Source organism: Oncorhynchus kisutch, linkage group LG1 (genome assembly GCF_002021735.2).
Source record: "Oncorhynchus kisutch isolate 150728-3 linkage group LG1, Okis_V2, whole genome shotgun sequence".
Classification (NCBI taxonomy): domain Eukaryota; kingdom Metazoa; phylum Chordata; class Actinopteri; order Salmoniformes; family Salmonidae; genus Oncorhynchus; species Oncorhynchus kisutch.
In genome coordinates, this window is record NC_034174.2 from 76,284,296 (window position 1) to 76,309,008 (window position 24,713).

The 24,713-nt window shown below is 41.9% G+C and overlaps 1 protein-coding gene across 10 annotated transcripts in view; it reads left to right on the plus strand.

Moving 5' to 3' along the window:
* The window catches only part of LOC116375810 (zinc finger protein 271-like), a 40,981-nt gene extending 16,812 nt beyond the window's left edge, over positions 1-24,169 (plus strand). For 2 of the 10 annotated variants that reach the window (XM_031833455.1, XM_031833472.1), the window contains exon 5: positions 7,735-9,036. In XM_031833455.1, the coding sequence (XP_031689315.1) occupies positions 7,735-8,465 (731 nt within the window). In that variant the 3' untranslated portion in view covers positions 8,466-9,036. Of the gene's footprint in view, positions 1-660; positions 720-4,342; positions 4,500-6,504; positions 9,037-14,876; positions 15,102-15,822; positions 15,882-19,616; positions 20,067-22,052; positions 23,283-23,534 lie in introns of those variants that run through there. The other 8 variants (XM_031833520.1, XM_031833516.1, XM_031833509.1 and 5 more) reach the window with 8 other exon arrangements.
* Positions 24,170-24,713: the final 544 nt, after the last annotated feature.

Genomic DNA, 24,713 nt, shown 5'->3' on the forward strand with positions numbered 1-24,713 from the left:
TCTTTAAATATCTCTACCAGGAACTCTTAAATCGAGATAGCTGTGTATTTTGCTACTGCATGGCCAGTGTGAGCCAGAATACTAACTAGCCAGCCTGTTGTTCTTTCAAATGTGATGGTCAGTGGATAAACTGGCTCTGAGTTGAACATTTGTCAGAAAACGAACTAGTAGCCAGTTGTTGTTGCCCATGGTGGAATAATATCAAACCCACAGACTCCTGAAGCACACATGTCCCACACGAACTCCCGAGTCTAGTTAGCATTTCGCTACCTAGCTAGGCTGTTTTATGACAAAACGGATGATCTGAATCAAACACTAACGTTAGTTAGCCATCCTCGGCGACAATGTTATTGTGGCGCAGGAAATTCATATTTGTGTTTTAACTTTATGTTAACTGTCATTAAAGTTGATGCTTACTATTAGGTTTCAGATCCGAAGTAAGATAAATTGTCCGCCATGTTTTGTTTCGTTTAGGCCTCAGTAACGTGAAGCACTTAAGATAACTCAACCAGTCACCCAATGGGTTTTATGTAGAGAGGTATGAATATACATGATATTGCCCCTTACTGCTGAAGGAAATCACGCCTTCCGGCAGACCTCTTGTGAACACTTAAACAAAGTAACTATACTACTGTTGACTTTTTTTTTTTTGCAATTCAGGATATCATTTATATAACAAGTTGTCTGATAAAGGAGCAATAGCTTCCTCAATGGATCCGGTAAGTCTGGTTTCCTTTTAACAGTATAGGTCTGCTGTGTTGTATAAATGTCTAGGCCTATTTTTCATCATCTTTGATCCTCCACATTTCTGTGTTTGGCTTAAATAACTGGACAAAAAAACATGAGGATAAAACAAGTTTTTTTTTTTCTTCAGAAAAGTAACCTACTAATGTATCATGTGTAGGAATCTGTGTTTATTACTTAATTATTTATCCTTCCTCCCAAAGTGTGCACTTGTTCATCACTGATTTGAAAGTCAGATTATCCATTATATGACCAGATACTGAAAATACATAATCTCCTGTGGGGTTTATTGGCAGTTGACACTCAACGTTATAGTGCATTACGCCACCTACTGTATTGGAGTGTGGGCCAGTGACGGGGATCAAGGAACTAAATCCTATCTGCCTTCCCCGTTTCTCTTAAAGATAAATATTTGCAACTGTATCTAACAATGTTTTACTCAGTACACGTATCAAACTCAATTCCTGTACCCCTTTCTCCCTCATACTGGATCAGTCTCTCTGTTTCCCTATCATACTGCCCACACTGTATCAGTACATTCTCCACTGTCTCTGTTTCCTGGCAGTAATCACATCTTCCTGTTGAATGATTTCCTATCACATTTAATCACTTATTCAGCTGGCTGTGTCCTACTCTTAGCCTTGTAAGGAAAGCCTCCTCTCTTCTGTCCATTCCTACCATCCTCCCCTACTTTACTCTGTACCTGGAATAGGGGTGGCAGGTAGCCTAGTGGTTTAGAGCGTTGGGCCAGTAACCTGAGCCGACTAGGTGAAAAAATCTGTGTGCCTTTGAGCAACTTAACCCTAATTGCTCCTGTAAGTCGCTCTAGATAAGAGTTTCTGCTAAATAACTAAAATATAAACAATGAATAGAGGCCTGCCCTTATTGTCACTGTTCCACTGCTCCTGCCATCTCTGCACCACCACTGCCCATATCATTCCCTTAGCCTCTGCTTTGCTCATTGGCACCTCCACTTCCTGTCTCCTAAGGGCCTGTTTAGCTAGCACATCTACTTCCTCATTCCCTTCCACCCCCACATGGGCCGGGACCCAAGCAAAGCTTATATGGACACCTATAGTGGGGATAACAAGTATTTGATATACTGCCAATTATGCATGTTTTCCTACTTACAAAGCATGTAGAGGTCTGGAATTTTTCTCATAGGTACACTTCAACTGTGAGAGACGGAATCTAAAACAAAAATCCATAAAATCACATTGTATGATTTTTAAGTAATTAATTTGCATTTTATTGCATGACATAAGTATTTGATCACCTACCAACCAGTAAGAATTCCGGCTCTCACAGACCTGTTAGTTTTTCTTTAAGAAGCCCTCCTGTTCTCCACTCATTACCTGTATTAACTGCACCTGTTTGAACTCGTTACCTGTATAAAAAACACCTGTCCACACACTCAATCAAACAGACTCCAACCTCTCCACAGTGGCTAAGACCAGAGAGGGTGTAAGGACATCAGGGATACAATTGTAGACCTGCACAAGGCTGGAATGGGCTACAGGACAATAGGCAAGCAGCTTGGTGAGAAGGCAACAACTGCTGGCGCAATTATTAGAAAATGGAAGAAGTTCAAGATGACGGTCAATCACCCTCGGTCTGGGGCTCCATGCAAGATCTCACCTCGTGGGGCATCAATGATCATGAGGAAGGTGAGGGATCAGCCCAGAACTACACGGCAGGACTGGTCAATGACCTGAAGAGAGCTGGGACCACAGTCTCAAAGAAAACCATTAGTAACACACTACGCCGTCATGGATTAAAATCCTGCAGCGCACGCAAGGTCCCCCTGCTCAAGCCAGCGCATGTCCAGGCCTGTCTGAAATTTGCCAATGACCATCTGGATGATCCAGAGGAGGCATGAGAGAAGGTCATGTGGTCTGATGAGACAAAAATAGAGCTTTTTGGTCTAAACTCCACTTGCTGTGTTTGGAGGAAGAAGGATGAGTACAACTCCAAGAACACCATCCCAACCGTGAAGCATGGAGGTGGAAACATCATTCTTTGGGGATGCTTTTCTGCAAAGGGGACAGGACGACTGCACCGTATTGAGGGGAGGATGGATGGGGCCATGTATCGCAAGATATTGGCCAACAACCTCCTTCCCTCAGTAAGAGCATTGAATGGGTCGTGGCTGGGTCTTCCAGCATGACAACGACCCGAAACACACAGCCAGGGCAACTAAGGAGTGGCTCCGTAAGAAGCATCTCAAGGTCCTGGAGTGGCCTAGCCAGTCTCCAGACCTGAACCCAATAGAAAATCTTTGGAGGGAGCTGAAAGTCCATATTGTCCAGCGACAGCCCCGAAACCTGAAGGATCTGGAGAAGGTCTGTATGGAGGAGTGGGCCAAAATCCCTGCTGCAGTGTGTGCAAACCTGGTCAAGAACTACAGGAAACGTATGATCCCTGTAATTGCAAACAAAGGTTTCTGTACCAAATATTAAGTTATGCTTTTCTGATGTATCAAATACTTATGTCATGCAATAAAATCCAAATGAATTACTTAAAAATCATACAATGTGATTTTCTGGATTTTTGTTTTAGATTTCGTCTCTCACAGTTGAAGTGAACCTATGATACAAATGACAGACCTACATGCTTTGTAAGTAGGAAACACTGCCGATTTTGCAGGTTATCAAATACTTGTTCTCCCCACTGTATCTGTCTCACCTGGGCATGAATTTGAATTCCCTCATGTAGTGCTCCTTGTCTGCTTGTCTAAATGATTGCAGACTCATCGATGCAGCACATGAGTCAGAACATATAACTACACTGTCTGGTTTGACTTCTTCTGCCCACTGCAGTACGGCCATCAGCTCTGCCATGTACACAGCCAGGTGGTCTGTAATACGTCTCCTGACAGCCACCTCACTTTCCTGTTCAACAAAGGCTGGTCCAGTCTGACCTGTCCTTGGGTCTTTTGATCCATCTGTATATTGGGGTGACAGGGTAGCCTAGTGGTTAGTGTTGGACTCTAACTCATTCATATATCCTTATGTACATATTCTTTATCCCCTTACACTGTGTATGAGACAGTAGTTTTGGAATTGTTAGGTTAGATTACTTGTTGGTTATTACTGCATTGTCGGAACTAGAAGCACAAGCATTTCGCTACACTCGCATTAACATCTGCTAACCATGTGTATGTGACAAATAAAATTTGATTTGATTTGACTAGCAACCGGAACCGGTTGCAAGTTCAAATCCCCGACTTGACAAGGTACAACTCTGTCGTTCTGCCCCTGAACAGGCAGTTAACCCACACTTCCTAGGCCGTCATTGAAAATAAGAATTTGTTCTTAACTGACTTGCCTAGTAAAATAAAGGTTAAAAAAATATATATGGGAAAAAAAATACAAGTCGTTTTGAAAGGTAATGACTGGTATAATACATATGGTGGAAACTAGCCCATGCCTCCACCAACCCAATACTAGCCCAATATTAGATTAGTAGGAAGTTGTGAACGAATGAACATTTAAGCAAAAAGTTGATATTCTAGGGATGCACCCAAATTAGAGGTGTGGACTAAATTAATAAAATATTTGGTTTAATGATACTGTTTAATATTTATTGTGGCCAACAGGACAAAGCTATTCCGTTCCCCTCCACCCTCCCGGAGTCCCCAGGTCAAACGTCTTCCGGGACCGCTTTACTGCTGGGTCTGGTTGACTGCAGGAAACCCCCGGGGCAGAGAGGAGGAGAAGAAGAAGAGAAGGAAGATGGAGATTTCATTTCATTAAGTAAGAACCATTGTGTGTAGATTAGACTACAGTCTGCTTCTGAAACGATAGCACAGTTACTCCTTTTGCTGAGTTCACTGTATTCTACATTGCTCTCCTTTACTGTTTTGTTGGTATGGACATTAGCACATTTAACATGATCCCAATTTTAGCTTCAAGATGGCGGTGATTGTAGATTTATTGGAACATTGTTCAATGTCGCGCACCGTAGTTTCAGAACTCAGTGGATAGTGCTAAAACAGTGACGTCATATCAGAATCCTGCCATCTTTATGCACTTTAGTCATTAATTGATCAATTATATATGAAAATATCTGGGTCATTCCACCCATTTTTAAATGTGTAAAAAATTCACCTAATTTTACCATTCTGTAATAGAGAGCACATGTTCAACTTCAGAAAAAACAAGACATTGAATAAAAATATGACTACACTAAGAGCCAATGTGCCAAATAAAGTAACAGGGTTGGCCGTAACAGGGGACGACTGAAAACAACAGAACCACCTGATTACATGGGTAAAACGGTCCTTTAAATCAGCCATGAATCTGCTTGTGACGGGGGAATGGAAGCTAGTATTGTGCAACAGGAAGTAGTAATTGAATGCAGTCTTCACATAAAAAGTTATTGTTAAAACATCTCTATCATGTCTGTGTCTGGATAGAAGGGTTCAGATGCTCAGTTTCCCACCACAAAATAGCAGTAAATCGATAGAGTAGAACCACCTGCTTTTACTCTGATTTGACTATTAGATGTTCAATGTTTCTTTTGAAAACCTTTTTTTTTTTTTAAGAATAGTTTCACCATATTAAAACAAGAGTTCAGTTCATGTAACAGGGTAGACCTTTAAAATGAGGGACAGATGTAAGTGAATTACTAATCACATCCATAATAACCTTCAGAAAGGACTTTGTCAAAGCAACAAAATAACTAGTGCTTTACAATGAGTATGTTTACATGTGTTAGGTTCTGAACAAACAGAGTAAAAACTCATAACTTGGAAAGGCTCAATCCAAGATTCTTCACCCACTGGGTCATACAGCTGCAAAGACCTGATTACACAAGCACATATATTTATATCCTCCTACTAGGCGGAGTCAACTCCTTGCACATCTAAAACAGCCAATACATTTCTGTTGCTCGGCAGGAACTTAATTGGTTCCTCTCATTGGTGTTGTCATGGCCTTGCCTGATGCTAGAACCTTGGTGGGCGTGGAAGTATATGTGTCAAGTAGGACTGTTTCTTCTCACTTCATCGGCCTACCCCCAAATTCCTCGCTCCTCTCTAATCCACAGCTGTCCAATTTATCAGTGACTGAAACCAGACTGTTGCCCTTTGCCTCTCTCCTTAGGAAATAACAGAGAGTGTTAACTTTCTGCACTCCCCCTTGTCTCACTCAATAACTTCCCATACACTTAGTTCCTATCCACCCTCCATTGACCCCAACATATACATTCTTTCTACATGCAAGGTAATCAACAAGTTCTAGTATGGTAACATGAATAGGTATATTTCAAGCAAGAATCCAACACATCCACAATCATAATTTGACATTAAACTAGTTGTGGCAGTAGGCCGAGTATGGCATTAGTCACCTAAACACCTTACTCTGCTTATCTTAATTGGCTTAAGTTGACAATCAAAGTGACGCTGTTAAAAACACCTGGTTTTCTGAGCAATTTTTTAAATTTATTAGGCCACGTAAAGGCCTTCATCAGATTCATAGAGGCATATTTAATCTGCATATGTTCTAGCACAAGCAGCGCAAGCGTCCTCCTTCTGCTCGAGTGCAGTGAGTTCAGGGAAAACTGAAAGTACACATCTTAGAAATTGTTTTCACATACAAACTTAATATGTCCGAAATCGGAATCAAATATGCTTCTAAAAGATAATATGGTCACTGTGGTAGTACATTTATTTTGATTGCCAATTTTCAGCATTTATCAACGTCCCATCAGGTAGCCTGATTTCAGATGTCCATGCTATTCAATATCTTTCTTTCACAGGGGACAGCCCTAACCGTTGCTCTCTCAGCGGGAGAGGCTTGTCATCTGGGGAGCCTCGACAACATCGTGATGCTGACAAGACAGAGAAGAGTCTCTCCAGATCAGGACGTTTCAATAAACACCGGCATAGAGGTATAGGGAAGAAACCTCACCACTGCTGCTTTGACTGGGGGAAGAGTTTTGCTAAACAGAGGGAATTGTTCATTTACCAGCAGTGTAACACTGGAGAGAAACCGTACCACTGTTCTCAGTGCGGGAAGAGTTCTGCTGCATCTAAAACCTTAAAATCTCAGAGAATTCATACAGGGGAGAGGCCTTACCCCTGCTTTGATTGTGGGATGACCTTCAGTCAATCAAGGGCCCTGACAACACACCAACGCATACACACAGGAGAGAAGCCTTACAGCTGTGATCAGTGTGGGAAGAGCTTCAGGAACTCAGGACACCTGACTAGACACAAACACATACACACAGGAGAGAAGCCTTACAGCTGTGATCAGTGTGGGAAGAGCTTCCAGAAGTCAGGACACCTGACTAGACACCAACGCATGCACACAGGAGAGAAGCCTTACAGCTGTGATCAGTGTGGAAAGAGCTTCAATCAATCAGGAGATCTGACAAGACACCAACGCATACACACAGGAGAGAAGCATTATAGCTGTGATCAGTGTGGGAAGAGCTTCAAGAACTCAGGACACCTGACTAGACACAAACGCATACACACAGGAGAGAAGCCTTACAGCTGTGAAGAGTGTGGGAAGAGCTTTTCACTGTCCGGAACTCTGACTACACACAAACGCATACACACAGGAGAGAAGCCTTATAGCTGTGATCAGTGTGGGAAGAGCTTCAATCATTCAGGTTCCCTGATTACACATCAATACATACACACAGGAGAGAAGCCTTATCGCTGTGATCAGTGTGGGAAGAGCTTCAATCATTCAGGAAATCTGACTTCACACCAACGCATACATACAGGAGAGAAGCCTTATATCTGTATTCAGTGTGGGAAGAGCTTCAGGAAGTCAGGACACCTGACTGAACACCAGTGCAAACACACAGGAGAGACGTATTATAGCTGTGATCAGTGTGGGAAGAGCTTCAATCAATTAGGAGACCTGACTAAACACCAACGCATACACACAGGAGAGAAGCCTTATAGCTGTGATCAGTGTGGGAAGAGCTTCAATCATTCAGCATCCCTGGTTACACACCAACGCATACACACAGGAGAGAAGCCTTATAGCTGTGATCAGTGTGGGAAGGGTTTTGCTCAAGATTCCACCCTGACTGCACACCAACGCATACACACAGGAGAGAAGCCTTATAGCTGTGATCAGTGTGGGAAGAGCTTCAATCAATCAGGATACCTAACTATACACCAACGAATACACACAGGAGAGAAGCCTTATAGCTGTGATCAGTGTGGGAAGAGTTTTGCTCAAGATTCCACCCTGACTGCACACCAACGCATACACACAGGAGAGAAGCCTTATAGCTGTGATCAGTGTGGGAAGAGCTTCAATCAATCAGGATACCTAACTATACACCAACGAATACACACAGGAGAGAAGCCTTATAGCTGTGATCAGTGTGGGAAGGGTTTTGCTCAAGATTCCACCCTGACTGCACACCAACGCATACACACAGGAGAGAAGCCTTATAGCTGTGATCAGTGTGGGAAGAGCTTCAATCAATCAGGATCCCTAACTATACACCAACGAATACACACTGGAGAGAGACCTTATAGCTGTGATCAGTGTGGGAAGAGTTTTGCTCAAGATTTCAATCTGACAACACACCAGCGAATACACACTGGAGAGAAACCTTACTCCTGTCTATGTGGAAAGAGCTTTGCTCATTCAGGGTCACTGAAAAAACACCAGAAATCACAAACATGTTTTCTTTCATCTCCCTCCTCTCCGGCACCGGTTCCAGATCCCTTTATAAAGTTTCAATAGAAAACATCTTGTAAAGAGTCATCCATTTCCCATTCTCTAACTAAGTCTGATTACCATGGTAACATGTGTAGATAATATGCAGCTCTGGATCAATATGTATCAAGCGTCTTGGAGTAGGAGTTCTGTGTGGGGGGGAGTAGGAGTGGTGGGGTGGGGGGGGTTCAGAGCTGTGTCTTATTTCATCAACTCCTGTTATCCATTAAATAACTGTATAATGTAGAATAATGTTTCAACAATACTCTGTGTATTCATGTATTCAATAGATTAATAATTAAAACCATTATCTGATCAACTTCTGCTTATCACATTAATTTTAAAATGTACTAATCTATAATAATTCATTTTTTATAAGGAGCATAGGCCTCTTGTATAATTTTTGTTGGTCCTAAAGATGTTAACATTTCTTTTTAAAACCCTTCATCAGGTTTTACTGTCGCTTATGAGACATAAGGAAGTGTGGTAAAAAATACTATTAGTGTGGTCAAATGATGTTGTTGCATTTGTTTTCAATGATTTTAATGGACCCAAATTAGAGGTGTGGACTAAATTAATAAAATATTTGGTTTAATGATACTGTTTAATATTTATTGTGGCCAACAGGACAAAGCTATTCCGTTCCCCTCCACCCTCCCGGAATCAGGTTTTACTGTCGCTTATGAGACATAAGGAAGTGTGGTCAAATGATGTTGTTGCATTTGTTTTCAATGATTTTAATGGGTATATCTTTCAACTTTCCTTGTTGTACAGAACCAGTCAAACGTTTGTCCTTAATCATTACAGGGCTTTTCTTTATTTGACTGTTTTCTACATTGTAGGATAATAGTGAAGACATCAAAACTATGGAATAACACATATGGAATAATGTTGTAAGCAAAATATAAGTTAAATTTTTCAAGGTAGCCACCCTGTGCCTTGATGACAGCTTTGCACACTCTTGGTATAATCTCAACCAACTTCATGAGGTAGTGACCTGGAATGCTTTTCCAATATTCTTGAAGAAGATGTCGTGGAGGATCGTTACAAAATATAACACTTGCAACAACTTGTGAATTCAATATAGGCTTTTAATACAAACATATCAGAAGCCTAGATGGTCCGCGGAACACACCGTTTTCCAGAGCTCTAGCTCTGATTTATACACATACAACATATGAGTCCATCCCACATGCAAATGAAATGATTTCCCTCAGTCCATCTGCCACCATTATATCCCAATCTGTGCATCCTGCTTGTTCAGCTCGATAACGCCCATATCTGCTTTCAGTCAAGTTATAATGGTGACAGGACCTCTTCATGTCACAAAAATAATACATGCCCATCTTATCCTATGGCCCCCTTATGTTTGGCTTGTCCTTATTAGGACTAGTAGACTTTTTATCTCTTCTGTTCATGTCCTAAAAATATATGGCCTATGTCTATAGTCCATCAGTTGGTCATTTGGCTGACCCCCTCCTTTGTGTGTCCCTCTGACCTTGGTATGTCCAGCTGTCCTATGCTCTCATGGCCTTACTCTGGCCCCCTGTCCTATACAATAGACAATGCATTTTACCAGAATGGCAAATGCACTCGTAAGTGTATCTTTCTCTTGTGGTACAGTATTATGTTTCTTCCTATATGTACATCTTGCTCCCACAGAGTTCCCACATATGCTGAGCCCTTTTTGGCAGCTTTTCCTTCACTCTGTGGTCCAGCTCATCCCAAACCATCTCAATTGGGTTGAGATCTGGTGATTGTAGATGCCAGGTCATCTGATGCAGCACTCCATCACTCTCATTCTTGGTCAAATAGCCCTTACACAGCCTGGAGGTGTGTTTTGGGTCATTGTCCTGTTGAAAAACAATGATAGTCCCACTAAGCGCAAACCAGATGGGATGGCGTATTGCTGCAGAATGCTGTGGTAGCCATGCTGGTTAAGTGTGCACCTTGAATTCTAAATAAATCACAGACAGTGTCACCAGCAAAGCATCCCCACACCATAACACCTCCCTGCTTCACGGTGGGATCCACACATGCAGAGATCATCTGTTTACCTATTCAGAGGGGTTGGGTTAAATGTAGAAGACACATTTCAGTTGAATACATTCTGTTGGACAACTGACTAGGTATCCCCCTTTCCCTTATTCCACGTCTCACAATGATGTTTGGAACCAAAAACCCAAATCTGGACTCATCAGACCAAAGAACAGATTTCCACCGGTCTAATGTCCATTGCTCGTGTTTCTTGGCCCAAGCAAGTCTCTAATTCTTATTCGTGTCCTTTAGTAGTGGTTTCTTGCCTGCAATTCGACCATGAAGGTCTGATTCACACAGTCTCCTCTGAACAGTTGATGTTGAGATGTGTCTGTTACTTGAACTCTGAAGCATTTATTTGGGCTGCAATTTGAGGTGCAGTTAATTACCGATTTCTGAGTCTGGTACCTCTAATGAACTTATCCTCTGCAGCAGAGGTAACTCTTTCCTGTGGCGGTCCTCAAGAGTGCCAGTTTCATCATAGCGCTCAATGGTTTTTGTGATTGCACTTTCCGGATTGAATGTCTTAAAGTCATGATGGACTATCGTTTCTCTTTGCTTATTTGAGCTGTTCTTGCCATAATATAGACTTGGTATTTTACCAAATAGGACTGTCTTCTGTATAGCAACCCTCAAAAGTTGTCGGGATGTCACGTGTCCTACTTTTACCAATACACACCTAACAACCAACTCGTTACGAACTGTATATATGATCAAATAAGCCAGAAGCCAGATTTTGGGCCCAGTTATCCCTCTTGCTTCTCCTCTTCTTCACTGTTTGATAGGAAATGACTGGGCGGCAGGGTAGCCTAGTGGTTAGAGCGTTAGACTAGTAACCGAAAGGTTGCATGTTCGAATCCGTTCTGCCCCTGAACAGGCAGTTAACCCACTGTTCCTAGGCCGTCATTGAAAATAAGAATTTGTTCTTAACTGACTTGCCTAGTAAAATAAAAAAATATGAAATATGGTGGAAACTAGTGCATGCCTCCACCAGCCAATGCTCTTAGATTTGCGGGTCGTTTTGAACGAGTGAACATTAAAGGAACAAGAGATATTCGAGGGATGCACCCAAACCCGAGGTTAAGACTCATTTTAAATTCCTTATATTAGGCAAAGCAGACAGTACCATTTTCTTATTTTTTTAATTTACAGAGAGCCAGGGGCTCAATCCAACACTCAGACATCATTTACAAACAAAGCATTTGTGTCTAGTCAGTCCACCAGATCGGAGGCAGTAGGGACGACCAGGCATGTTCTCTTGATAAATATGTGAATTGGACAATTTTCCTGTCCTGCTAAGCATTCAAAATGTAATGAGTACTTTTGGGTATCAGGAAAATGTAACGAGTAAAAAGTACATTATATTCTTTAGCGATGTAGTGAAGTAAAAGTTGTAAAAAATATGAATAGTAAAGTACAGATAGACAAGAAAACGACTTATGTAGTGCTTTAAGTATTTTTACTTCAGTACTTCACACCACTGGTAACCAAATAACTAGGGCTTTACATGCACACTAATCATTTCCTATTAAACTGATTATGGCAGTAGGCTAAGTGTGTCATTAGTCATGTAAACATCTTACTCTGCTGATCTTAATTGGTGTAAGGTCATAACCGAAGTAAGGATACGCCTTTAAAAACACCTGGTTTTCTGAGAATTCTTTAGAATTATTAGGACATGTAAACACTTTAATCAGAGTTATAGAGGTGTATTTAATCCGCAGGGGGTGAGACAGGGATGCAGCTTAAGCCCCACCCTCTTCAACATATATGTCAACAAATTGGCGCGGGCACTAGAACAGTCTGCAGCACCTGGCCTCACCCTACTAAAATCTGAAGTCAAATGTCTACTGTTTGTTGATGATCTGGTGCTTCCGACCCCAACCAAGGAGGAACTACAGCAGCATCTAGATCTTCTGCACAGATTCTGTCAGACCCGGACCCTGAAAGTAAATCTCAGTAAGACAAAAATAATGGTGTTCCAAAAAAGGTCCAGTTGCCAGGACCACTAATACAACTTCCATCTAGATACCATTGCCCTAGAGCACACAAAAAACTATACATATCTCGGCCTAAACATCAGCGCTACAGGTAACTTCCACAAAGCTGTGAATGATCTGAGAGACAAGGCAAGAAGGGCCTTCTATGCCATCAAAAGGAACACACATTTTGACATACCAATTAGGATCTGTTTAGAACCCCTTGCCCTTTATGGTTGTGAGGTCTGGGGTCCGCTCACCAACCAATAATTCACTAAATGGCACAAACATCAAATTGAGACTCTGCATGCAGAATTCTGCAAAAATATCCCCTGTGTACAATGTAAAACACCAAATAATGCCTGCAGAGCAGAATTAGGCCAATAACCGCTAATTATCTAAATCCAGTAAAGACCTATTAAATTCTACAACAACCTAAAAGGAAGCGATTCCCAGACCTGCAGAGAAATTCATCTGGAGAAGAGCCCCCTAAGCAAGCTGGTCCTGGGCCTCTGTTCACAAACAGGCCCCACAGAGCCCCAGGACAGAAACACAATTATACCTAACCAAATTATGAGAAAAGAAAAATATATTTCCTTGACATATTGGAAAGAATTTCCAAAACTATGCAAACTAGAATGCTATTTGGCCCTAAACAGAGAGTACACAGTGGCAGAATACCTGACCACTGTGACTGACCCAAAATTAAGGAAATCTTTGACTATGTACAGACTCAGTGAGCATAGGCTGGCAATTGAGAAAGGCTGCCGTAGGCAGACCAGGCTCTCGAGAAAAACATGCTGTGCACACTGCCCACAAAATGAGGTGGAAACTGAGCTGTACTTCCTAACCTCCTGCCCAATGTATGACCATAGAGACACATATTTCCCTCAGATTAAACAGACCCACAACGAATTCGAAAACAAATCCAATTTTGATAAATTGCCATATCTATTGGGTAAAATACCACGGTGTGCAATCACAGTAGCAATATTTGTTACCTGTTGCCACAAGAAAAGGGCACACACAAAGAACAAACACCATTGTAAATAACACCTATATTTCTTTATTTTCCCTTTTTCTACTTTAACTATTTGCACTTCTCACTCAATGTCAACAAAACAAAGGAGATGATTGTGGACAGAAGAGTACAGTAAGTACTGTCAAGCACACCTCCAACTCAATCATCAAGTTTGCAGACAACACAACAGTAGTAGGCTTGATTACCAACAATGACGAGACAGCTTACAGGGAGGAGGTGAGGGCTCTGGGAGTGTGGGGCCAGGAAAATAATCTCTCACTCAATGTCAACAAAACAAAGGAGATGATTGTCGACTTCAGGAAATAGTAGAGGGTGCACCCCCCTATCCACATCGATGGGACCGGTAGAGGGTGCACCCCCCTATCCACATCGATGGGACCGGTAGAGGGTGCACCCCCCTATCCACATCGATGGGACCGTAGTGGAGAAGGTGGAACCCTTCAAGTTACTTGGTGTACACATCACTAACAAACTGAAAAGGTCAGCACCGGTGCATCAAAGCTAGGACCGAGAGACTGAAAAACAGCTTCTATCTCAAGGCCATCAGAATGTTAAACAGCCATCATTAGCACATTAGAGGCTCCTGCCTATAGACAGCCTAGAAATCACTGGCCACTTTAAGAAATGGATCATTAGTCACTTTGATAATGTTTACATATTTTGCATTACTCATCTCATATGTATATACAGTATTCTATACTTTTCTATTGTATCTTAGTCCAATCTGCTCTGACATCACTCGTCAATATATGTATATATTCTTAATTCCATTCCTTACTTATATTTGTGTGTATTGGGTATATGTTGTGAAATTGTTAGATATTACTTGTTAGATATTACTGCACTGTCAGAGCTAGAATAACAAGCATTTTTCGACACCTGCAATAACATCTACTAAACACGTGTATGTGGCCAATACAATTTGATTTTAATATGACATTTGAAATGTCTTTATTCTTTTGAAACTTATGTGAGTTGTTTACTGTCAATTTTTTTTATTGTTTATTTCACTTTTATTTATGATCTATTTCACTTACTTTGGCAATGTAATCATATGCTTCCCATGCCATTAAAGACTCTTAAATTGAATTCAGAGAGAGAGAGAGAGCAGGGTTGTACCACGAAGTTGAATGGTAATTCAGTACGTAAGTTCCAAAATGGTGACAAATACTGTCATTACATGACTCTCCCCTGGACTAAATAAATAAAATACTAATCCCTCCCCAGACTGAAATTGAAAAAGCATGACACTCGTCCATTTTCCAACGAGAAATACAGTAATTGCGTACATTTCTGCCTGTCCCTGAAGTATAATGGATTTATACTAACGTCCAGTTGGGGGCGGTAATGCAAGATATTGGATGCCACCCACCATTAAAGCCCACTGAAGAAGAATAAATCGAATCTGGTCATTGCAAATATTTTCCCGCATGTGAGATAATTTACTTGTTCTCTGTAATATCGTATAGATTTGGAATCGGGACATTATTTACTGCGGAGGAAAATATGCAGGTTTCTCTATGAGAAAGGATTGAGTGACTATTCGTTTAGCAACCTTGTGACCCAGCATGACACCGTGAACAAGATTGGTCGACCGTCTGCTGGGTGAGGCGATATACGTTCCTCCATTCATTACCGAATGGGGTTCCTATATTCTAATTTCTTTAAATATCTCTACCAGGAACTCTTAAATCGAGATAGCTGTGTATTTTGCTACTGCATGGCCAGTGTGAGCCAGAATACTAACTAGCCAGCCTGTTGTTCTTTCAAATGCGATGGTCAGTGGATAAACTGGCTCTGAGTTGAACATTTGTCAGAAAACGAACTAGTAGCCAGTTGTTGTTGCCCATGGTGGAATAATATCAAACCCACAGACTCCTGAAGCACATATGTCCCACACGAACTCCCGAGTCTAGTTAGCATTTCACTACCTAGCTAGGCTGTTTTATGACAAAACGGATGATCTGAATCAAACACTAACGTTAGTTAGCCATCCTCGGCGACAATGTTATTGTGGCGCAGGAAATTCATATTTGTGTTTTAACTTTGTTAACTGTCATTAAAGTTGATGCTTACTATTAGGTTTCAGATCCGAAGTAAGATAAATTGTCCGCCATGTTTTGTTTCGTTTAGGCCTCAGTAACGTGAAGCACTTAAGATAACTCAACCAGTCACCCAATGGGTTTTATGTAGAGAGGTATGAATATACATGATATTGCCCCTTACTGCTGAAGGAAATCACGCCTTCCGGCAGACCTCTTGTGAACACTTAAACAAAGTAACTATACTACTGTTGACTTTTTGTTTTTGTTTTTTTGCAATTCAGGATATCATTTATATAACAAGTTGTCTGATAAAGGAGCAATAGCTTCCACAATGGATCCGGTAAGTCTGGTTTCCTTTTAACAGTATAGGTCTGCTGTGTTGTATAAATGTCTAGGCCTATTTTTCATCATCTTTGATCCTCCACATTTCTGTGTTTGGCTTAAATAACTGGACAAAAAAACATGAGGATAAAACTAGTTTTTTTTTTCCTTCAGAAAAGTAACCTACTAATGTATCATGTGTATGAATCTGTGTTTATTACTTAATTATTTATCCTTCCTCCCAAAGTGTGCACTTGTTCATCACTGATTTGAAAGTCAGATTATCCATTATATGACCAGATACTGAAAATACATCATCTCCTGTGGGGTTTATTGGCAGTTGACACTCAACGTTATAGTGCATTACGCCACCTACTGTATTGGAGTGTGGGCCAGTGACGGGGATCAAGGAACTAAATCCTATCTGCCTTCCCCGTTTCTCTTAAAGATAAATATTTGCAACTGTATCTAACAATGTTTTACTCAGTACACGTATCAAACTCAATTCCTGTACCCCTTTCTCCCTCATACTGGATCAGTCTCTCTGTTTCCCTATCATACTGCCCACACTGTATCAGTACATTCTCCACTGTCTCTGTTTCCCTATCATACTGCCCACACTGTATCAGTACATTCTCCACTGTCTGTTTCCCTATCATACTGCCCACACTGTATCAGTACATTCTCCACTTTCTCTGTTTCCCTATCATACTGCCCACACTGTATCAGTACATTCTCCACTGTCTCTGTTTCCCTATCATACTGCCCACACTGTATCAGTACATTCTCCACTGTCTCTGTTTCCCTATCATACTGCCCACACTGTATCAGTACATTCTCCACTGTCTGTTTCCCTATCATACTGCCCACACTGTATCAGTACATTCTCCACTTTCTCTGTTTCCCTATCATACTGCCCACACTGTATCAGTACATTCTCCACTGTCTCTGTTTCCCTATCATACTGCCCACACTGTATCAGTACATTCTCCACTGTCTCTGTTTCCTGGCAGTAATCACATCTTCCTGTTGAATGATTTCCTATCACATTTAATCACTTATTCAGCTGGCTGTGTCCTACTCTTAGCCTTGTAAGGAAAGCCTCCTCTCTTCTGTCCATTCCTACCATCCTCCCCTACTTTACTCTGTACCTGGAATAGGGGTGGCAGGTAGCCTAGTGGTTTAGAGCGTTGGGCCAGTAACCTGAGCCGACTAGGTGAAAAAATCTGTGTGCCTTTGAGCAACTTAACCCTAATTGCTCCTGTAAGTCGCTCTAGATAAGAGTTTCTGCTAAATAACTAAAATATAAACAATGAATAGAGGCCTGCCCTTATTGTCACTGTTCCACTGCTCCTGCCATCTCTGCACCACCACTGCCCATATCATTCCCTTAGCCTCTGCTTTGCTCATTGGCACCTCCACTTCCTGTCTCCTAAGGGCCTGTTTAGCTAGCACATCTACTTCCTCATTCCCTTCCACCCCCACATGGGCCGGGACCCAAGCAAAGCTTATATGGACACCTATAGTGGGGATAACAAGTATTTGATATACTGCCAATTATGCATGTTTTCCTACTTACAAAGCATGTAGAGGTCTGGAATTTTTCTCATAGGTACACTTCAACTGTGAGAGACGGAATCTAAAACAAAAATCCATAAAATCACATTGTATGATTTTTAAGTCATTAATTTGCATTTTATTGCATGACATAAGTATTTGATCACCTACCAACCAGTAAGAATTCCGGCTCTCACAGACCTGTTAGTTTTTCTTTAAGAAGCCCTCCTGTTCTCCACTCATTACCTGTATTAACTGCACCTGTTTGAACTCGTTACCTGTATAAAAAACACCTGTCCACACACTCAATCAAACAGACTCCAACCTCTCCACAGTGGCCAAGACCAGAGAGGGTGTAAGGACATCAGGGATACAATTGTAGACCTGCACAAGGCTGGAATGGGCTACAGGACAATAGGCAAGCAGCTTGGTGAGAAGGCAACAACTGCTGGCGCAATTATTAGAAAATGGAAGAAGTTCAAGATGACGGTCAATCACCCTCGGTCTGGGGCTCCATGCAAGATCTCACCTCGTGGGGCATCAATGATCATGAGGAAGGTGAGGGATCAGCCCAGAACTACACGGCAGGACTGGTCAATGACCTGAAGAGAGCTGGGACCACAGTCTCAAAGAAAACCATTAGTAACACACTACGCCGTCATGGATTAAAATCCTGCAGCGCACGCAAGGTCCCCCTGCTCAAGCCAGCGCATGTCCAGGCCTGTCTGAAATTTGCCAATGACCATCTGGATGATCCAGAGGAGGCATGAGAGAAGGTCATGTGGTCTGATGAGACAAAAATAGAGCTTTTTGGTCTAAACTCCACTTGCTGTGTTTGGAGGAAGAAGGATGAGTACAACTCCAAGAACACCATCCCAACCGTGAAGCATGGAGGTGGAAACATCATTCTTTGGGGATGCTTTTCTGCAAAGGGGACAGGACGACTGCACCGTATTGAGGGGAGGATGGATGGGGCCATGTATCGCAAGATATTGGCCAACAACCTCCTTCCCTCAGTAAGAGCATTGAATGGGTCGTGGCTGGGTCTTCCAGCATGACAACGACCCGAAACACACAGCCAGGGCAACTAAGGAGTGGCTCCGTAAGAAGCATCTCAAGGTCCTGGAGTGGCCTAGCCAGTCTCCAGACCTGAACCCAATAGAAAATCTTTGGAGGGAGCTGAAAGTCTGTATTGTCCAGCGACAGCCCCGAAACCTGAAGGATCTGGAGAAGGTCTGTATGGAGGAGTGGGCCAAAATCCCTGCTGCAGTGTGTGCAAACCTGGTCAAGAACTACAGGAAACGTATGATCCCTGTAATTGCAAACAAAGGTTTCTGTACCAAATATTAAGTTATGCTTTTCTGATGTATCAAATACTTATGTCATGCAATAAAATCCAAATGAATTACTTAAAAATCATACAATGTGATTTTCTGGATTTTTGTTTTAGATTTCGTCTCTCACAGTTGAAGTGAACCTATGATACAAATGACAGACCTACATGCTTTGTAAGTAGGAAACACTGCCGATTTTGCAGGTTATCAAATACTTGTTCTCCCCACTGTATCTGTCTCACCTGGGCATGAATTTGAATTCCCTCATGTAGTGCTCCTTGTCTGCTATGTGAGCTAAATGATTGCAGACTCATCAATGCAGCACATGAGTCAGAACATATAACTACACTGTCTGGTTTGACTTCTTCTGCCCACTGCAGTACGGCCATCAGCTCTGCCATGTACACAGCCAGGTGGTCTGTAATACGTCTCCTGACAGCCACCTCACTTTCCTGTTCAACAAAGGCTGGTCCAGTCTGACCTGTCCTTGGGTCTTTTGATCCATCTGTATATTGGGGTGACAGGGTAGCCTAGTGGTTAGTGTTGGACTCTAACTCATTCATATATCCTTATGTACATATTCTTTATCCCCTTACACTGTGTATGAGACAGTAGTTTTGGAATTGTTAGGTTAGATTACTTGTTGGTTATTACTGCATTGTCGGAACTAGAAGCACAAGCATTTCGCTACACTCGCATTAACATCTGCTAACCATGTGTATGTGACAAATAACATTTGATTTGATTTGACTAGCAACCGGAACCGGTTGCAAGTTCAAATCCCCGACTTGACAAGGTACAACTCTGTCGTTCTGCCCCTGAACAGGCAGTTAACCCACTCTTCCTAGGCCGTCATTGAAAATAAGAATTTGTTCTTAACTGACTTGCCTAGTAAAATAAAGGTTAAAAAAATATATATGGGAAAAAAAATACAAGTCGTTTTGAAAGGTAATGACTGGTATAATACATATGGTGGAAACTAGCCCATGCCTCCACCAACCCAATACTAGCCCAATATTAGATTAGTAGGAAGTTGTGAACGAATGAACATTTAAGCAAAAAGTTGATATTCTAGGGATGCACCCAAATTAGAGGTGTGGACTAAATTAATAAAATATTTGGTTTAATGATACTGTTTAATATTTATTGTGGCCAACAGGACAAAGCTATTCCGTTCCCCTCCACCCTCCCGGAGTCCCCAGGTCAAACGTCTCCCGGGACCGCTTTACTGCTGGGTCTGGTTGACTGCAGGAAAACACCGGGGCAGAGAGGAGGAGAAGAAGAAAAGGAAGATGGAGATTTCATTTCATTAAGTAAGAACCATTGCGTGTAGATTAGACTACAGTCTGCTTCTGAAACGATAGCACAGTTACTCCTTTTGCTGAGTTCACTGTATTCTACATTGCTCTCCTTTACTGTTTTGTTGGTATGGACATTAGCACATTTAACATGATCCCAATTTTAGCTTCAAGATTGTAGATTTATTGGAACATTGTTCAATGTCGCGCACCGTAGTTTCAGAACTCAGTGGATAGTGCTAAAACAGTGACGTCATATCAGAATCCTGCCATCTTTATGCACTTTAGTCATTAATTGATCAATTATATATGAAAATATCTGGGTCATTCCACCCATTTTTAAATGTGTAAAAAATTCACCTAATTTTACCATTCTGTAATAGAGAGCACATGTTCAACTTCAGAAAAAACAAGACATTGAATAAAAATATGACTACACTAAGAGCCAATGTGCCAAATAAAGTAACAGGGTTGGCCGTAACAGGGGACGACTGAAAACAACAGAACCACCTGATTACATGGGTAAAACGGTCCTTTAAATCAGCCATGAATCTGCTTGTGACGGGGGAATGGAAGCTAGTATTGTGTAACAGGAAGTAGTAATTGAATGCAGTCTTCACATAAAAAGTTATTGTTAAAACATCTCTATCATGTCTGTGTCTGGATAGAAGGGTTCAGATGCTCAGTTTCCCACCACAAAATAGCAGTAAATCGATAGAGTAGAACCACCTGCTTTTACTCTGATTTGACTATTAGATGTTCAATGTTTCTTTTGAAAACCTTTTTTTTTTTTTAAGAATAGTTTCACCTTATTAAAACAAGAGTTCAGTTCATGTAACAGGGTAGACCTTTAAAATGAAGGACAGATGTAAATTAATTACTAATCACATCCATAATAACCTTCAGAAAGGACTTTGTCAAAGCAACAAAATAACTAGTGCTTTACAATGAGTATGTTTACATGTGTTAGGTTCTGAACAAACAGAGTAAAAACTCATAACTTGGAAAGGCTCAATCCAAGATTCTTCACCCACTGGGTCATACAGCTGCAAAGACCTGATTACACAAGCACATATATTTATATCCTCCTACTAGGCGGAGTCAACTCCTTGCACATCTAAAACAGCCAATACATTTCTGTTGCTCGGCAGGAACTTAATTGGTTCCTCTCATTGGTGTTGTCATGGCCTTGCCTGATGCTAGAACCTTGGTGGGCGTGGAAGTATATGTGTCAAGTAGGACTGTTTCTTCTCACTTCATCGGCCTACCCCCAAATTCCTCGCTCCTCTCTAATCCACAGCTGTCCAATTTATCAGTGACTGAAACCAGACTGTTGTCCTTTGCCTCTCTCCTTAGGAAATAACATGTTTTGAGAGTGTTAACTTTCTGCACTCCCCCTTGTCTCACTCAATAACTTCCCATACACTTAGTTCCTATCCACCCTCCATTGACCCCAACATATACATTCCTTCTACATGCAAGGTAATCAACATGTTCTAGTATGGTAACATGAATAGGTATATTTCAAGCAAGAATCCAACACATCCACAATCATAATTTGACATTAAACTAGTTGTGGCAGTAGGCCGAGTATGGCATTAGTCACCTAAACACCTTACTCTGCTTATCTTAATTGGCTTAAGTTGACAATCGAAGTGACGCTGTTAAAAACACCTGGTTTTCTGAGCAATTTTTAAAATGTATTAGGACACGTAAAGGCCTTCAGATTCATAGAGGAATTTTTGTTCTAGTACAAGCAGCGCAAGCGTCCTCCTTCTGCTCGAGTGCAGTGAGTTCAGGGAAAACTGAAAGTATACATCTTAGAAATAGTTTTCACATACAAACTTAATGTCTGAAATCGGAATCAAATATGCTTCTAAAAGATAATATGGTCACTGTGGTAGTACATTTATTTTGATTGCCAATTTTCAGCATTTATCAACGTCCCATCAGGTAGCCTGATTTCAGATGTCCATGCTATTCAATATCTTTCTTTCACAGGGGACAGCCCTGACCGTTGCTCTCTCAGCGGGAGAGGCTTGTCATCTGGGGAGCCTCGACAACATCGTGATGCTGACAAGACAGAGAAGAGTCTCTCCGGATCAGGACGTTTCAATAAACACCGGCATAGAGGTATAGGGAAGAAACCTCACCACTGCTGCTTTGACTGGGGGAAGAGTTTTGCTAAACAGAGGGAATTGATCATTTACCAGCAGTGTAACACTGGAGAGAAACCGTACCACTGCTCTCAGTGCGGGAAGAGTTCAGCTGCATCTAAAACCTTAAAATCTCATAGAATTCATACAGGGGAGAGGCCTTACCCCTGCTTTGATTGTGGGATGACCTTCAGTCAATCAAGGGCCCTGACAACACACCAACGCATACACACAGGAGAGAAGCCTTACAGCTGTGATCAGTGTGGGAAGAGCTTCAGGAACTCAGGACACCTGACTAGACACAAACGCATACACACAGGAGAGAAGCCTTACAGCTGTGATCAGTGTGGGAAGAGCTTCCAGAAGTCAGGACACCTGACTAGACACCAACGCATGCACACAGGAGAGAAGCCTTACAGCTGTGATCAGTGTGGAAAGAGCTTCAATCAATCAGGAGATCTGACAACACACCAACGCATACACACAGGAGAGAAGCCTTATAGCTGTGATCAGTGTGGGAAGAGCTTCAAGAACTCAGGACACCTGATTAGTCACAAACGCATACACACAGGAGAGAAGCCTTATAGCTGTGAAGAGTGTGGGAAGAGCTTTTCACTGTCCGGAACTCTGACTACACACAAACGCATACACACAGGAGAGAAGCCTTATAGCTGTGATCAGTGTGGTAAGAGCTTCAATCATTCAGGATCCCTGATTACACATCAATACATACACACAGGAGAGAAGCCTTATAGCTGTGATCAGTGTGGGAAGAGCTTCAATCATTCAGGAAATCTGACTTCACACCAACGCATACATACAGGAGAGAAGCCTTATATCTGTATTCAGTGTGGGAAGAGCTTCAGGAAGTCAGGACACCTGACTGAACACCAGTGCAAACACACAGGAGAGACGTATTATAGCTGTGATCAATGTGGGAAGAGCTTCAATCAATTAGGAGACCTGACTAAACACCAACGCATACACACAGGAGAGAAGCCTTATAGCTGTGATCAGTGTGGGAAGAGCTTCAATCATTCAGGATCCCTGGTTACACACCAACGCATACACACAGGAGAGAAGCCTTATAGCTGTGATCAGTGTGGGAAGAGCTTCAATCAATCAGGAGACCTGACTACACACCAACGCATACACACAGGAGAGAAGCCTTATAGCTGTTATCATTGTGGGAAGAGCTTCAGGAACTCAGGACACCTGACTGCACACCAGCGCACACACACAGGAGAGAAGCCTTATAGCTGTGATCAGTGTGGGAAGAGCTTCAATCAATCAGGAGTCTTGACTAAACACCAACGCATACACACAGGAGAGAAGCCTTATAGCTGTGATCAGTGTGGGAAGAGCTTCAATCAATCAGGATACCTAACTATACACCAACGAATACACACAGGAGAGAAGCCTTATAGCTGTGATCAGTGTGGGAAGGGTTTTGCTCAAGATTCCACCCTGACTGCACACCAACGCATACACACAGGAGAGAAGCCTTATAGCTGTGATCAGTGTGGGAAGAGCTTCAATCAATCAGGATCCCTAACTATACACCAACGAATACACACTGGAGAGAGACCTTATAGCTGTGATCAGTGTGGGAAGAGTTTTGCTCTAGATTTCAATCTGACAACACACCAGCGAATACACACTGGAGAGAAACCTTACTCCTGTCTATGTGGAAAGAGCTTTGCTCATTCAGGGTCACTGAAAAAACACCAGAAATCACAAACATGTTTTCTTTCATCTCCCTCCTCTCAGGCACCGGTTCCAGATCCCTTTATAAAGTTTCAATAGAAAACATCTTGTAAAGAGTCATCCATTTCCCATTCTCTAACTAAGTCTGATTACCATGGTAACATGTGTAGATAATATGCAGCTCTGGATCAATATGTATCAAGCGTCTTGGAGTAGGAGTTCTGTGTGGGGGGAGTAGGAGTGGTGGGGTGGGGGGGGTTCAGAGCTGTGTCTTATTTCATCAACTCCTGTTATCCATTAAATAACTGTATAATGTAGAATTTGTTTATACCTTCCGGAAACCTGCCTCACCCAATGTGATACGGAATCGCTATTATTTTTTATTTATTTTTAGAACACACTCAAGAACCTCCAGAAGCTAACCAGCTAACTAGCTACAAGCTATTTAGTCATTGTTCGTTTTTTTAACCTGGATAACACTCGCCAGTCCAGCTTCCCTTCCCCATCCACCGCTGCCCCCTGGACACTGATCTCTTGGCTACATAGCTGATGCACGCTGGACTGTCCATAAATCACGGTACTCCATTCTGCTTGTTTGTTTTATCTGTTGGCCCCGTTGCCTAGTCTACGCCATTTTACCTGCTGTTGTTGTGCTAGCTGATTAGCTGTTGTCTCACCTACTGTTTTAGCTAGCTTTCCCAATTCAACACCTGTGATTACTGTATGCCTCGCTGTATGTCTCTCTCAAATGTCAATATGCCTTGTATACTGTTGTTCAGGTTAGTTATCATTGTTTTAG